We start from the raw sequence: 17,958 nt of genomic DNA, 5'->3' as shown, positions 1-17,958 counted from the left end.
CAGACGTATTTCTTGTTCCCCTTTCGTTGATTCGTTCGAATCGGATGGATTCGTCGAATTGGATGTCCGTGTGATATAAAAATTTTTTATAGGAGAAGGAAAAAGTAACGAAAAGGTAACAACAAGTGTCGCGGAGATGAGAAATTATCGTTGTGAGCTATCGGGCTGGCTCAAAAGCGATTCGATTTAGGCGAAGCATTGTAACGGATAAGGTAACAAATTTGCTTTCGAGTTCATCACGAATGTCTCCGGCACAATTTCGCGTGCTACTGCCAGTGACAATGGCCGAGGAGAATGGAAGACCGAACTAACTTTGAAAAGTCAATAACGTTTCGCAATTAGTAATTTCAGGAGTGTGTCTATGAGAGAATACGACAGGTAAAATTTATTGCGTTCGTGTAAAACATCGGATTATTTATTATTAACAAACGACGACATTCCTTCATTGTCTCTCGTTGATCGAATTTTTTCTTTTTCTTCTTTTTCTCCCTTTTATTTTGTTCCACTCTCCACCATAAAATTTCATTCCTTTTTCTAGGAGAAAGGTAAAACGAAAATTTTCAATTTGCCCGCACAACAGCACAAAGATTTTCGCGCAATTTACGTAGCTCGTTCCAACGTGGAATCGTTTTCTCGCGAAGCGACACGGTGGTACTCGTCCACAACAAATGCTGGATCTGCAAAATCGCACCGACGTAAATAACCGCAAAATGAAACGCGCGGAACGCGTTGCCCCGAATTTCTCCGCTGCGGTCGATGTGTTTCGCTTTATACGGCTTGTCACGCGCAGCATTCGTTCACGTAATAAAAACAAGAGTCTTGAAAATGAACGCTTTCGTTTAGAAGATCTCGAATATTTATAGTCTCCATTCCGTCATGTTTGTAACGCTTTAGACAATTTTTTATCAGAGGGAATATATTTTTCGAAATCTCTGTTAGTAACTCTCGACTATATTTCGTTTCTCCGTGACGTGCATACTTTAAAACACCACGTTACACCAATATTTGTCGATGTCTCGAAAAGATTATAGCGAGCTCGTGTGATTGTTCTACGTTAAAAATTTGACGAAATTTATAATTTACGAATTCTATGCTTTTTAAAAAGGGATTTTCTTCGTTAATCCTTTTATATAAATCACACAGGAACAGTTGGAAGTACGAAAATAAATAAAAATAAATATTTAATATATGGATAAAAATCGCGTATCTTTCTCGTTTATTTGTTTTTTCTTTTACACATGTATATATATATATTTTTTTTTTTTAAATAAAGTATAACTATTCTCATAGTATCGAAGCCAAACTTTCGATTTCCAAGAACGTTCGAAACTTCAATCAGCTTGTGGTAGCTCAAGTTCGCGGTAGAGTATATCTCGTGATTAAATTCACTCTCACGTACCACGAGCGAACCCTTTGAGGCGGAATAATTTCTAAACGATGCGGCGCATAAAACTTTCGTCTCAAAGGCCCTACCATAGTCATTATCGACGGAATGGATTGCGTGTAATAAATATAAGCTGTGTCTAAACTATATTAAAAAAATGTCTGTGATACAGAAACATTTTCTGTGTTATATCGTGTTATTAAACTAATTCAAAATTGAAATTGAAATTTGTTACCTGCGAAATGGACGATGACTTCTTATTTCTTCTCTCCAACTTTTTGCTTATAATTCTACATAGTAACGTGATTAAGAAGAAAAAAAAAATGTAAAATTATAGTACTTGATTGTCGATAATAGAATAATAAATAGAAACACAAAAAATATCTATTTGGTTAACTAAATCGGATGATATCTTTAGGTCTTATATACATACACATATATATACATATATGTATATGTATACATATATATATATATATATATATATATATATATATATATCGAAACTCGGTAAAAAATAGCAGTTAATTAAAGATAAATGAAAAATAGCAAATGATATGTAGACGACATTAACTTCCAATCTTCTTTTATGTATTATCAAAAGCTATGTCGATAGAGACAGGACAACGTAGTACATCGAAATACTGATTCTCACAAATTAGTACGACTTATTGTCAATAATTGTACGTTAACGGAATTTACAATCTATTTTGGAAAACGATTTGAAACTATTCGGTTGATTCGATGTGATCCTGGCAATAAATGATTTTCGCAGTGATGGCAGTGATGTATTCGATTTATTAAGATATTCAGACTGACAGTTTCACTATCTACATCTACATCTTCATTCTCAGGATCCTCCGCGAAGCATCCGCGTGTGCATAAAAATGTTTCTCGTCATAGTGAAAACATCGGTCATGATACATTAATAACATATCTATAATGTTAGGTTTAATCCGATATATACGATATATATATCGATGGCAGTTAAAACCTCGATTCTGAATTCTCTACTAAACAACGCACAATCATTATCGGCATTATCGTCTTTATCGTTATCCCTCTCATCTTTAATTTCCATTCTCCTAAACGATTCGCTATTACTCGAGTAGCAGCCTCGAGTCATCATCATTCGCATAAACGACCATCTCTCCTTCGATCGCATTGCAAATCTATCTACATTATTTACATAATCGATCGCGGCAAAGGCGCATGATATTGATAACATTTTTCATTTCTTGTTTTCACATCTATCATATGTATTTCACATTTATCTTCCTTATCTTATTTCACACGCGTTTTGCGTTCGAACCGACGGCCAACAATTCAAACTGTCAGGTACAACGTAAGAGAAGAAGTCGGAGAGGCTGAAGCAATGCGAAGCTTTCTGAAAAAGCTGGAAGCCTGGCACGATTTCTGAAACGGGATCGAAATATGCAAGACCTCTTAGACGTTTCACCGTTTTATTTATGACGAACTACTTGCCGATATTTATACAAGGCAAAGAGCTCGCGAGTTACACGAGTTCGATTCGATCGAACTATTTTTTCGAGTGCTACTCGAAACGTACGCTCGAGATATCTACCTTCGATATTCTTGAGACGTCAAATGAAACGAACACACGTTCCCCAAGGAAAATCTAACGTTCTATTTTAACCAATTCGCGTGAATCCGTCGAATTTCCTTTTATCGAAGTCATGCTCGAAACGAAACGAAACGAAACGAAACGAAACGAAACGAAACGAGAGGTCCACAATTTCTATCTCCCTTTTCAAATAGAAATTCAAATTACTAAGAAGACTTATATAGCGAAAGACGTTCGATTACTGCTGCTGAACTTTTTCAAGATACGGCGGCCAATGCCAATTGTTTTCTTTTTCTTCTTCTTCTTCTTTTTTTTTCTCTCTCTCTCTCTTTTTTTTTTAACTTTTTTTTTCATTTTTATTATTTTTATTTTTTTATTTTTTTCAATCTTTCTATTTGATATAATCGCGCTTAATTGTACGAAACGAAGCCACGAAGCCACTATGCGACGTCGTTGTCGATGATTCGAGGCTACACGATATAATATACACCGCCTCTCGTCTCTCTCGTCATTTTTCTCTTTCCTCTCGGACGTCGAACTAAGCCGCCTACAGCTTTTATCTAAACACAGTCGTCTCTTTTTTTTTATCATACTTCGAGCGTATTCGTTGCCTGCTCTTCCTCTTATTTTTTAGACGTCATACCAAAATCGAGGCTAAGCAATGGCAAAACTATTTTTATCACGAAACTCGTTTACGTTCCTTTTCTCTTTCTCTCGCTTTCTTTCTCCTCTTCTTCTTCCTCTTCTTTTGCTTTCTCTCACTCTCATTCTATCTCCATCTAACTATATGATTCGCGCGTATGTATGTACATATATATCTATACGTATATGCCTATATTTCTTGTTAATCCGTTTTTTTATTTCTTATTTTTTTTTGTCGTACGTATATGTATATTTACTAGATATACAATTTTCTCTCCACGCGTTTTCCTTTCCGACGAAATCAAAAAAGTATCGACGCAAGGTTTATTCAATGTATCGAGTTTTTCCTTTAAAACGATAACGTTGAGAAACTAACGTAGGAATAAGAAATGAAAACGATAATTTTATGTAGGCTCGATATTACTTCGACTATTTCTCACTATTTCTTTCTCTCTCTCTCTCTCTCTCTCTCTCTCTCTCTCTCCCTCTCTCTCACTCTCTCTCCCGATATATCGCTTTTCGTTTCGGGTACGACGATCAACTTACCGAAAAAGGGAAAACTCTTATTAAAAAGAAGAGATCTAAAACCCCTGCGGGTTATAAGGACGATCCAATTTCCTTTCGCGGACAATAAAAGGCGACCGGTATTCGCTTTTCTCGTCCTCGAGGAGAAGCCGACGACCGTTGCTATAAGGAACGTGCCGCGATGCACTAAACGATCCTTCGCGAAAAAGTATTTCCACGAAAAACCTCGCGGAAAAAGTTACCTCGTCGAGAATGTATGTACGAAAGAGTAGTGCTGGGAGGAGAAGGAGGAATGAAAAAGAGCGAAAAGAAAATTTTACGCCAAGTGAAACTCGTGAACGAAGCCGGCGAATATCGGTTTGCTTCGATACAACCGCTTCTACAACACTAACAAAATATTATTAAAAAAAAAAATAAAAGGATAAAAAAAGAAATAAAAAAATGGATTTCGTAAATCGAAACTCGATGATACAGCATACGTTGATACGTTCATGATTTTCAACATCGTTCAAGAAACCTCAATCACGTTCGTAAAGATCGTCGAATCCGAGTCGAAAATCGATAAACGCCCTATACTTAGAGATTTATGGTTACGCACGAAACCATGTAATATATCTTGACGATAAAACGAACGTATATCGACGATAAGAAAGGAAGAAGAAATTTTCTATATTACTATTTGTCGATACTTACGAGCAACATTTTTTCCAGTCTTCCCTTTCGCTCTCTAACACAGAAAAGGGCTCTCTATGCCCCTGTCTTTACTGCGACACTCACACAATATATCAATATATATATATTAATATATTTATATATTTATATATTATATATATATAATATCTTTTTTTTTAATCTTTCTCACGTGTTCATTCTCTCTCTTTTTTTCTTCTTCTCGTTCATTCACTCACTCTCTGTTTCTCTCTCTCTCTCTCTCTCTCTCTCTCTCTCTTTCTTTCTGTTTAAGTCTAGCTTTAGTATGAAAATAATTTCAAGCGTGGCCGACATCGTCGCGTTCGAGATCCGTCGCGCGGCCGGAAACGGCACACCGGACGCACCGTCCAATAAACACTACAACTGGAAGCCCCGTTCCCGTGATGCGAGAATCATCTTCTGATGGTATTTAAGAGCAATGGTAGAAGGCTCGGCAGAAGAAGATGGAGTAGTAAGCGGGGCTCACGAGCAGCGCCCAGATTTAACGCATCCGCAGGCAAATCTCCTGGTGGCATCATCGATGGTGGCTCGTACTCGTTGTCGTAATCTAGAAACAAATACACAAACACACACATTTTTTTCTTTCGATCGACTTATTCTATTCAAAATTGATATACATATGTTTACATATGTTCAAACTTATATATATATATATATTCTTGTTGTTCTTTTTTATTGTTAACCTTTGGCATATTAATTATTTTCTTTTTTTAAATAGTATTATTTCTATTCTATTGATTTATTTTAATTAACTGAATGAAGTATTACGTTACATATCAGTAATCTCATGAATCTCATCACGATCTCATCAGTAAAAGATTAATCACATTGAATGAATATATTGGATGAATATATTTAATGAGATATAATATTATTATGAGATGTAATATTTAATTAAAGTTCATTTTCAATATAAATTGCTGTCATTGTAAGAATTCCGAATAGCTCTTATTTTTGAATTTTTTGGAACTTGTAGCAATTGGAAGCCATTAGATGATACGTCCACGAGGTAAAGAATTTTTTTGCGAAAACGAATAAGAGTATAAAAGTTGAAGAAGAACATAATAGGAAGCAGTTATATCTCCTAATGATCTACAATTGTTACTAGGTTTATCAAATTTCAAGATGTAGTTATTCGAAATATAATAATGTACACGAATAGAATATGTGATATTAATTTATATTCTAAATAATAAATAAAAATAATATCTGGAACAAAATTTCTTTAATATTTATTAAGATGGATTTTTTCTTATGGATTTAAAAGTTTACATCATGAATTTTCATGATCACAATTTTTTATCCAATTTCAGTGATGAAAAGCTCATTCAAAAGATAGTCATTTAACACGAAATAATCGTGTCAGATTTTCAAAACAGCCTTATACTTGTAGGAAAATGATTTATTTTTTAGATGTAATATTTGCAAAGAAAGTAAAATTTTTCAAAAATTTGCGAAGATAATCTCGTGTAGAAAGTCTTTCGATTGAGCCCATGTTCAGTAAAGTCGAACAAAAATTGCGACCATGAAAATTCATGGGATAAACCCTTTGCAAGCGCGTACAGGAAGAGAACTCCCTTAATGAAAAAAAAAATGAAAATAAAATAAAATAAAATAAAAAAGAAGAAAAGAGAAAGAAAAAAATATATCACAGGCTAACATGTTAATAACAATTTCGAAATTCGATTAACATGTCGAACAAGTATAGCTCGTAGAAAAGTTTGTTTTCAAGGAAATCGCGACATTCGATTTATTGCGTGCGTTCTGACGTGCGAGCAAAGTCAATCGATTTACCGGAAGGGCCAAGGGGGAAACAGAATTGTACGATGGTTGAAAAGAAAAGCAAAGGTAGACGGAGAAAGAAAATAACGAGAATTCCGTCCTCCTTTCATCCAACTCTACACTTGTTCGATCTGAACCGTAACCCGCAAAGTTCTACCGTGTTCTGTCCCTCGAGGCGACCGATGGCCGGAGGTCAACGAAGCTCGTTTTTCATTAATTGAAAGTAAACGTCGCGAGGAGAAAAGTGACTTCGCCGCTCGAGGAAATCTTTCGACGAAATCGCAAGTTCGCCCTTTGAGTGGTTCCTTCGAGCGTTCGTCAGCAGCTGACCTCATCTTTTGTATCGACTGGTCGATTTTGATTTCTTTTTGTTTCTTTTTTTTTATCCTTTCTTTTTTTCCCCCAGAGCGTACCGCGTTAAAATCCATGCATTAGCTTTCTTCCGTAATTATTTTGAAACAAAAGAGTTTGGCTGAGATATTGATCGAACGACAGATATCGATTGTACGTTATTCTATTACATTTTAATTGGGAACTAAATTTCTCAAAGGATCTACGACCAGAATTGACATTCATTGTTAGAGTTATTGTAAAAAAGAAATCTATTTAAAATCGTATTCTTGTCGCCATTCATCTATTTTTAATATTTAACGAGCAAAGTAATTTAATTTAATTCGTTTAAAAAGAATATATATTATACGTCCTGTGGCTTAATTTAAGATGGTCAGTGTTTGGTCAAATCCGTGCAACTTTTACCAACTATTGATCTTAAGAAATGTGAATTCCATGCTGAGCGATAAAACCAGTGATGGAAAACGGATAGCTAAATAGAATTAAAATCTCAAAAGACAAAGCACAGACTGTTAAAAATAAATATATTCTTAAGTTACTTAATGTTGCCACGAGTATACCATCGATCTAATGAGAAATTCAAGAATGAATTTCCGTTAGAATAATAATCGAACGGTGTTTGACAAAATTTATGAGAGAATACAGAACATATTTATTGATTTTCGAATTTAGACTTATTAATTTATCACTAGTTTTATAAATGCAAAATAAAGAAGTCTTATTTAATTATCCGTTTTACAGAATACAAAATATAAAATTATTATTAAATATCCATTATACTGAATGTAAAATACAGAGATAAGAACTGATTAACATTTATTAATTAATTAGTGACGAGATTTACGGAATAAGAAATATTGGCTGATCTTTCAAATTGTTTCGATTTCTTTTGATTTATTCTTCTTCAATCTCAATTAGCTCATAATATAACAGATTTGTCGAGAATAAGAAATTAATTCTATCTAATGAATAAAAATATTAACACCTACGATTCTGATTGAATTAAAATTTAATAAGGAATCTATTGGGTTACGAAGCAAAATCTACTAACGTACGATTGGAAGAATTTATTAAAATGTCTTTGTACAAAAAAAAAAAAAAGAAAAATATTGGAGATATAAAAATATTGGAAACTGTTTATATCATCAGAGATGTTAGGTGAGCACATGGGTGACCTAAAGTTAAAAACTATTATAGAGTGTCGACAATTACAGACTGATAAGATAGCTACTGTTTGATAAATGTTAAAGAAACTAGGGAGGTTTGAAATTTTAGAAATTGATTCACGTTCAATTATTTATAACAAAGGTCAGGAATGAATATAAAACTTTTTTTCTTTTTACGGAATATTAATTATGATATTATAGAACAAGAAAATCTATCAAGAATTATGTCCAGGTCAATACTGTCGACCTTTCGATATGATAAGGGTAAACTATGTAAAATCTGACTTTACCACGATTCCAGTTGAATAGAAGAAGGGGATATTTTTAAGAGAATTTAAAAGAAAATTTAAATTCTTTTTCAAGATGATATTTATTTTTCTTAGACTTACTATTATATCTGAATTATTAAAAATGAAAATAAAATTGACGAAGTGATATCTGGATAACGAAAAGTTGTGAAAACATCGAGATATTTGTTATCATAAAATCGTAAAAATATATTTTTCTAATCTGATTTCAGTTTATAATTAACGTACAATGGTATTTTAGAATACCCATATAAATTTCAAATTAATATTTCCTGTCAAAAGAATGTAGTTTCAAAAAAACTGCGTTCAAAGTTTCGTTACAATAGGATATTTATGTTAGAATAGCCATACTTATACGATTCAAAAAATTCCTGACGATGAAGTTGCTTGTTGAATGGATTTCACTACTTTCTTTCTTGTATGGCTTATGAGTAAGAAATTGTGGCGGGTCCATTAAACCGCAAAACCTTACAAAATCGACCCAAACAAGAGCTTATATCCATTTGGCTGACCACGCGCCATTCTAGGTTTTACAATTTCCTAACCGTAATTTCATAAATTTTTCAAAGAAGTCAAACAAGAAAGATCATACTAATACATACAATATACAAAAGACCAAATATCGATTTTTTCGGAATGTTAAACCTCTATAAACCTATTAAGAAGGTATTAGTTTACTTTTTATCTTAAGTAGATCCTTAGATTAAACATTGCTAGTCTTCAGCGAGGAAAATATTAAATATAGATGAAGAAAGATATACGAACATATACGTAGTATTACAAGTATAATTGAGAAAGTAATATATTGATTCGTCAAATGAAATATTATTATTAGAAACCAGTTTAATCGATTTCAATTTATACGCGTTAGTCTAATTTCTCGTTCTGGTATTCGAAAAATCGTAAACACTGTACGAATCGATACGAAAGAAATAATATAAAAACTTACGAGAAAATATTCGTAAAAAGGAAATATTATGTGTGTGATGAATGATTCAACCTTCTACCAGATTCAATACAAACTTATTTTTCTTCAATAGAAAAATTGCGTTGGAATGGAACAAATAATTTATACTATCTATATATAAACAATATATAAATTATATATAAATACATGTATATATATATATATATATACCTTTGAAATGACGAAATCAATTTAATGAATCTCGATGAAAATGATATCCTCTCCTGTTTCGTATTCTTTACAAAGTTTTAATTATGCTAAATACTCGATCGACTTATTAGCAAAAGCAGAAGTGTATCATCATGGGAATTGCCTCTAGAATCTAGCAAGCGGAGTTATACGGAAGTAGACGTTTACTGACCTGGATCTCTCCATTCCTCGACTTCGTAATCGTTGGGACGTTGACGTAATTTCTTGTTACCGTTTTTACCTAGAGGACAATATACGAACGACGTTTTATCGATATGCTGCATCGGAGACACTGTATAAGAATAAAGAGGATAAACTATTCTAAATAAGGAAAAAGATAACAGAGAGAGAGAGAGAGAGAGAGAGAGAGAGAGAGAGAGAGAGAGAGAGAGAAAGGAAACTTCGGCTTCTGCTATGTTGCAGCTATAGTTTCGCGTAATTACGCGAATAATTAAGATCATTGTAACGAAGTAAAGTAACTTTGCATATACGATGGTAAGGAAATGCTCTTGTTCGAAGAGAAAAGGATAAACAAAATACGAACTTTGATCGCGCGCGAATGCAAGTGTAATTAAGATCATCTTGAGGAAGTAAGAAAAAAAAAAATAAGAAGAAAAGGTGCAATCAAGAGAGAAAGAGAGAGAGAGAGAATATAGAGCCGCCCTCAACTACCGTCGTTTAATTAATCTCGAGCTTATACTTCTCACGTTACTCGAGAGAAATCGTTCAAGACGGTGAAAATGGCATAAGTAGAAAATAAAGTTTCGGCGTTGAAACAAAGCGTTAATTACCGTTTTTCTTCATTAACGATGTTACGTAATAGGGAGATTGCGTTGTTGAGGTGGTCGATGGAGCTGGGATTTCTGTAAATAAATAATATTGCAAATAATGAATCATAAAAATGATTAATTCGTAAAATATAATGTACGTTTCATCGATTTTTGTATCATTCACGATAAAGGGTATTGTAAATCAAGATAAAATATAAAGTTTGTATTTTTAGTATCCTTTTTGTTCATATTAAAACCGTATGTACCTTCGTTATCGTTTGAAGAGCGAATTAAAGGATCGCACGACTATTCGTCGAGCCACTTAGGAAACACTCGAGTATCTTCTCCGCTTTGTTAAAACGATGATGCAAACATTTGTCATACGACTTTAAAATTGTTCCTAACTATAGCCAAATGTCGTTCGACGTATGCTTGCTCGTTAAGTGAATTTAATAAAAAAGAAAAAAAAAAATATGATATTGGAAGAACGAGAAAAAGAGAGAAAGAGATATAAAGAAAAAAAAAAAATAGTTGAGATAAAAATCGATATCTTTCTATATCTTACTCGAAAAAAATTCGCCATATTTTCCACAATTAGGAAATTTTCAACTAGAACTTCTTTTCTTATCTATACTTATTATAATAATGAAAGTTTGTGAAACGATTTTCTATAAATGATTCCGAAGGAGGTATTTCTCAAGAAACTTTTAATTCCAGCCAATTTATTCGTTTAAAAAACTAGAAATAAGTATGTTCTGAACGGATAAATATATCCTTCACAAATTTCATCGCCAATTACGACGGGAACGTTGGAAAGGATGCTTGACCTCACTCATCGATCGACATTCAATGCTCGGACCGTCAATGTCTTATGCAGAGGACTATTGGAAATCAATTATTTTACCATTAGGACGCAGTCTTCATAGTGTCGCCAAATAATTATCTGTAATTACGAGGTAATGTTTAACCGATTACGTTCTTAAACTCGAGCAAACTGAATCTGCTTTCATTCACGATGTTCAATATCGACATATCGAAAGGAAAGTTACACCGGAAATCTTGATCCTTTTCCGTTTCTTCTTTTACATTTCTTTTTTTCTTTCCCGTTTTTCTTTCTGTTCTTATTTTTTATATTTTTTTTAATCATGAAAAAGTGCAATCGAGAACGAGATATCATATCGACTCACCATCCAACTTGATAACACCATCGGTTGCTCCCAATGAATTCTGTGCCACACATTTATACGAACCAAAGTCCTTTGGGCTAACATTTCGTATCTTCAGTAACATGTACTTCGTGTAGTCGTTATCGGAGAACACCGTCACGTACTTGTCACCTGAAACGCCATAATTTGCACGCTCGTTAACTCTAATTACATAGGTAGAGTAGAGGTTAAAAGTCGACGCTTCGAAAACTTGAAAATCGTTAAAAACGAACTATCATGTTTCTACGAGTTCTATATCGAGTTTGAAAATATCAAAAACGATAAAAAGGAAGTACAAGCTTCGTGCCATCGTAAAAGATAAACGTGTGCAATAAAATCGAGCATTACCGGAGACAATCATATCGCCGTTCTCCGTAGTCCAATAATTAATGGCAGTTGGGAAAGCTTCGATGTGGCATTCGAGAGTAACGTCTTGTCCGATATAGGCAGCTTCCAATTGATTTGGAATAGATAGCATCGGTGGAACTAGAAAAGAGAGAAGAAACGATCGAATTAATCTTAAGATTAATGGATTAGAATACAATTAACAACGTGTTGTTAGTTAATAAGGCATTAACACGGATTAAAAATTTTATCGAATTTCTATCGACCACTTATTACGCTTAGTCGTTCATCGTATTATAAAGCAATGAAGTCATCTTTGGTATTATCGTTATTTATCGTTCGCGTTTGATGGATTTTAAAGCGTATTCTCGCAAACGCTTTACGATCCACTAAAATCCTTCCTTTGTCGGTGTGAGAATTCGAAGCGGATGGTGTGCTCGTCTCTTTTACACTTGGAAGTTAAGACCATCTCTCTCTCTCTCTCTCTCTCTCTCTCTCTCCTCTCTCTCTCCTCTCTCTCTCTCTTTCTCTTTGAGGGCAAAACACCGTCCTTAAGTTCTTCGATTATTACCGCTGTATCTACGATGGAAGGATGCAGCACAGCTTCTCTCTTTCTCTCTCTCTCTCTTTCTCTTTCTCTCTCGATCGATATAGACACTCCTGAATCGGTAATATCGTGTCACGGCAGCCGCCTTTTACGAACCGACGTAAATCACGGTTTACTGCGAACGAAAGTACCCTCGGACGAAGCGGCGAAAGACTGCTCTTATAACCACCCTCTCTCCTCTCCTCTCTTTTTCTCTCTTGCATACTCTACCAAGTTATCGGTTGAATCGAAAATTTCCCGGCTCTATTCTTACCTCTTCTTTCGTACGTGTGAGATCGATCGATAGATCGATGTACGTATGTACATACTTGAATAGGACGTCCTTGAACGTCGTTCGGATTTACTTACGCCACCCGATTGCGCTTCCGAAGGAGTCGCTTAAATTATATTACTTTTGCCCTCGTAAAAATTTTGCCTCGAGACCTTTTCGTTGGTTTATGTTGGCTTCTCAAAGTTGGTACGAGTCGATGGAAAAAGAAAGAAAGAAAGAGAAGAGAAATATCAAAAAAAGAAACAGAAAAAACGAAAAAGGAGAAAAGGAGAAAGGAAGCAAAACAAAAAAAAAAGAATAAAAAAGAAAAAAGGAAAAGAAAAGAAAAAAAAATACGAAGATGGGACAGAGGAAAATCGTCGTGCGTAATTTAAGTGCGCGTGAGCGGGTATAGTGGTTTATCAAGGGGTGAGGTGTACAGGGAGAGGGATGATAGAGGAGGGTTGGTTCGAAACGGCTGCACTGGGACGAACGGACGTACATCGAGCATATCTAGGTCAAGTGGCCGCTCGTAAATCGGTGGCTAAATGAGACGTTGAAAGCCGACCTAATGCATCCTGCTGGACCGAGCTGTCTCTGTCGATGGACAAGCACTCTTTCACTGGACGAAGCTTTCGGAATTAGAAGTTAAGTCCTTTGGTTATTTGCAACTTATAAACTTGGAAACTTTATCTCAATAAATAGTTATATTATCATTTATCGTTATCATATATCCTTGATAATTTCCTATTAATAAATATTATTTAGTACGTAAAGCTGCTGTTTTCTACTTTAAAATGATCTTCTTTTTGTAATTTTTTATGAATTTTTCTTTGAAAAGTTACAAGCTTGGAAATATTACGATTCATTATAATCATGCGATATGATTTATGAAACGGAATAATTTTTTTGGATAGCAGTAATTTCTCACTTTTCACTTTGATTTTATTATGCAAAAGGAAGTATTATTATGTATACGCGAGGTTTAGACTTGTTGAAGATGTAATATTTAAAAGTGTTACAATATGTTTTATTAAAATGGATTATGTAATATAAATAACGTTGGATCTCATATATGTCCAGTTATCAGTAATACGAAAAATATACCAAGCAAACATTTCATTAGGAACGATTATTGCTTTTTATTATATACGATGAGTATACGTGAGAATATCAATACATGTGTACGAGAATTGTAACCGAGATGCAAATGCGAGCATAAAATTTCGTCTGTGATTCTTTGATTTTCACTTTTATGACAGATGATTGGTTCGTTATATTTGATTTTTGATTTTTGTGAATTTTCTAAACGCGTTTGCGTCAAAATACATGACAGCTCGTTTTATGTATAAAACGATATTAAACCAAAAAAGATTTCTAACTGAGAATGAATTGAATTGTAAAAATCATTTGTTTCATTATATTTAATGTCGATTAAATAATATAAATATTCAATGAAATGATCGCATTATTTTGAAATTTTCTAATAAAGTAAAGAAGTTAATATTGTAATGTATAAAATGCTTGCCAATTTAATTTTTACAGAAAATCAAATCGAATCGGAACTTTTAATGGACTTTTATTACATGAAATTTAATTTATAATAAACATTTCATGTCAATCCATTCAACCATTTTAATAGTATACTTTTATTCGATAGATTTTTTTATTTTTATTTTTATAGACGACGTAATTAAGTGATCGATGAATACTAAAATAATATTAAAAATAAATTATTTATTTAATAGAACTTACAGTGCACGTTGAGCGTAACGCTTTTGCTGACCGACGGTGGTACTCCGTTCGATGCAATACAAAGATATTTCCCCATATGAAGACGGCTGATCTTGACGATGTGTAAAACTTCGCCATCGATGACGTTTACTAAAACAGAAATATAAAATGTTTCTATCAAACACTTGCCTGAAAGTTACGTTATTTTCGTGGAAAAAAAAAGCATGCTTTGGAAATATAAAGGATCGTTAAATTCGTCGATCGTACGAATTCTCTGATAATAATTTTCATCGTATTTTCTTGCTTCACCGCGAACGAATCCTTTCGTCCACGATTCGTAACATTCGTAATTTACACGATAATGGCAAATATTTTCCGAGCGGATCGATGTTCGAGGTGTTTGCAGAGATTCGCTGGACGAAGCGGGCTGCAACCCGAAATAAATATCTATATGTGTTCATTGTAGCCGTATTACGGATCGTGTACCAGAGACAATAGCGTAAGAGAATAAAACAGATTCTTGTGTTAGTTGTAGAATTATTTGATAGTTTACATACCTAATTCCTACAATGTGCACTGAACGAAAAGTGGTCTTTATTCTATATCAACAGAAATTATTATTAAAATAATAGTAAAAGTTTTGCTTATTCTGCATTGATGGTAAAAAGCTTGTGAAAATGAACCAGGGCAAATATGTTCAAGATTTAACCATGTGAAAATAATGGAAAATAGTTGTTCAATTAATGAAATGTATATGTATATATATATATATACGATATTAACAAAGTGAATATCTTCGAAACTGTTATAAAACTCGTTTCAATGGAAACATTTTTTTTAACTTTCTGTGACAATTTCTATGACTTTTCGTTGGTATATAATAAATTTAAAAAGATTACGATTTATTATTATATGTGTAGATACAGCGAAAAGAAATAATGATGCTAGGTAGAAACAATTTTTTTATTTATTTCTCTTCTTCCATCACAAAAAAAGAGAGTATCATTGTGTATGTGCAATCTTTAAATGTATTGAAGACGTTAATAAGAATAATATTAACGAATGTAATATTATGAATAATACAGAGAACTCGATCTAACTTTTAATTAAAATAACAATAAAAGCAACGTTTCGAATGATATTACGAAGCGGAAAAATACATCTGATGTGTCGATTGTTTACGTACCTATTATAAACAAAGAAAAATCTTACGAAATAGAAAAAGATATCGTCGTCCTTTAATATACAATAAAATATAAATTAAACAATTAATTAAATTATTAATTAAATTGAAGAAAAGAGAAACAAACAAACGAAAAAGCGAAAAAACTATAAAGCTTAATAAAATTTTCATTCTTTTTGTGTTTGGTTTGATTATAATCGTATCCTATATCCGACTGGAGTAGACGTAGTTAACAAAAATACTCTTTTGTGTTTTCTATATCATTATCTTTTAAATGAGCTTTCATGCATTGAAATCGGTCAAGAGTTGCGACTAGAAGAGCTACTCATGAAGAGGAAACCTCTTGGAAAGGCATTGGGTGGTGAGACCTCTTAAGGGTCATTTAGTCTCGTAAGGATTAACATTGGAGCGGTGAGAGGGGTTGGTTAGTATAAACGAGTCGTAGTATAAATTAGTGCTCATTCGCGTCGATGCGGGGTGAGTGCAGCTCGCGGGAACTCCAGCTCACTTTGCATAACATTTTCTACCTCTTCGTAGAACGGCTTAAGAATAAGCGGACAGCTTACGAAAGTAGAAAAAAAAGAATAAGTGGCTGAGTGGCTATTTGGGAATTAGTACGTGATGTATTTCACCGCATAAGCGTAACTCGGGACAATCGTATTTCATTCCTTGTTCTCTTTATCTCTTTCTCTCTCTCTCTCTCTCTCTTTCTTTTATTTTTTCTTTTTTACTTTCTTGTTTCTCATTCCTTTCTAGAATTATTACCGGCAAATATTTCAACGTATCTCTTCCTAACATCACGATAATCGAATAAAATCGACATACGTTTAACATTCAATTTCTTCTTGCAATGATTTTTTAAGGAACTTTGTAAAGATTTATCATCACTCGAAGATATTTTTTAAACGAAAAAAAAAAAAAATACGAAAGAAAAGAGACGATAGATATAGGCTATAATATTATCTTATATAATAGATAGTTGATTTTCAAACAACTATTCAGAAATATTGACGAGTTCGTCGAAATCATGCTCGAGTCATTCACATAGGTTTAATATCAAAGTAATATTACTTTTCCGAATAACATGGATAGATATAACATACGTTTGCGATATTCAAATCTATATGAACGATATTTCGTTTTCTATCTGGAACGTATATAAAAAGAAGTTAAAACGGAAAAACAGATAGAAACATAGCCTAAAGCATAAGACTTTGAGTAAACATCGAACGAGTTACCATACGTTCTTCTTGATCTTTATACAAAACCGCTATAGTAAAGCGTTCTTTGACTCAGCCTTTGTAAGGACTCCCTTTGAATCTTCATCCTGATAATCCTCATCCTCTTTCTCTTTGTCTTTGTCCATGAACAAACGAACGATGATCGATACAAGCGTGCGTATAATCGCATAAAGTTATGCGACGAGTTGAACGTGAATAGGTTTCGACAAAAACACGTTTAAAATAATCGCCTTGGTATTCGTGACGGAAACAAAGAGAGAGAGAAAGAAAGAAAGAGAGAGAGAGAGAGAGAGAAGAAAAAAATCAAAAAAGGAGAAAAAGAAAAATGAGAAAAAGAAAAAAAGATAGAAAAAGAAACGAGAGAAAAAAAGAGAATTTAAAAAAAAAGAAAAAATAAAGAGAGTAAAAAAAAGATAGAACTACGTTCGGGGATGTCTATATACATAAGAAGACAGAACGAGGGGGAGAGGTAAACCAATCGCATTTTCCGAGTGCGGAAAGCGCGAAACGCCGACAACGACGAGCGTCGACGTGTTCACGTCTTTATAAACGATGGTGACCAAGGGTAAAGAGGGTGAGACGAAGGAGGGTCGGCCAAGCGGACAACCAGTGAGGCGCACCAATACACGACCAAATAAACTTTATCCTGTGGCACGGACTTGGAACGAAAAGAAGTTACTCCTTCTACTTCTTTCCTTTTTCTGTCTACGAATCGGTTCCTATTCTAACCCCTTCACCCCGCCGCCCATTCCTCCAGGCCATTCCATCTTTTTTCTTTCTTTCTCCTTTTCTTCCTCTTCCTCTTCTTTTTCTTATTTTTCCTATCTTCCTTCCTCCTTTACACGTTTTCTATCTTTCTTTTTCTTTAAACTTAGATATCGCGAGTTACTCTAAGGTTATATTTATGTCTTATGAACGATCGTATTAAGGATCGTCGAGGTTCTTTCGTTTCCTTGTTCATCAACAAGTCGTCTTCTTCTTTAGATTTTTCTCTTTTCATATAGATAGATGAT

The 17,958-nt window shown here is 33.7% G+C and overlaps 1 protein-coding gene across 2 annotated transcripts in view; it reads right to left on the bottom strand.

Moving 5' to 3' along the window:
• Positions 1–2,162: 2,162 nt before the first annotated feature.
• Positions 2,163–17,958, bottom strand: part of LOC122634472 (lachesin) — a 134,474-nt gene continuing 118,678 nt past the window's right edge. For both annotated transcript variants that reach the window (XM_043823457.1, XM_043823458.1), the window contains exons 6-11: positions 14,543–14,671; positions 11,934–12,071; positions 11,568–11,717; positions 10,402–10,473; positions 9,783–9,851; positions 2,163–5,394 (exon numbers count right to left, since the gene is read on the bottom strand). In XM_043823457.1, coding sequence (XP_043679392.1) covers positions 5,240–5,394; positions 9,783–9,851; positions 10,402–10,473; positions 11,568–11,717; positions 11,934–12,071; positions 14,543–14,671 — 713 coding nt within the window. In that variant the 3' untranslated portion in view covers positions 2,163–5,239. The remainder of the gene's footprint in view (positions 5,395–9,782; positions 9,852–10,401; positions 10,474–11,567; positions 11,718–11,933; positions 12,072–14,542; positions 14,672–17,958) is intronic.

Source organism: Vespula pensylvanica, chromosome 15, assembly GCF_014466175.1.
Source record: "Vespula pensylvanica isolate Volc-1 chromosome 15, ASM1446617v1, whole genome shotgun sequence".
NCBI classification, from domain to species: Eukaryota; Metazoa; Arthropoda; class Insecta; order Hymenoptera; family Vespidae; genus Vespula; species Vespula pensylvanica.
Note: the sequence above shows the minus strand (reverse complement) of the source record. Positions and strands in the feature narration are given on the sequence as shown.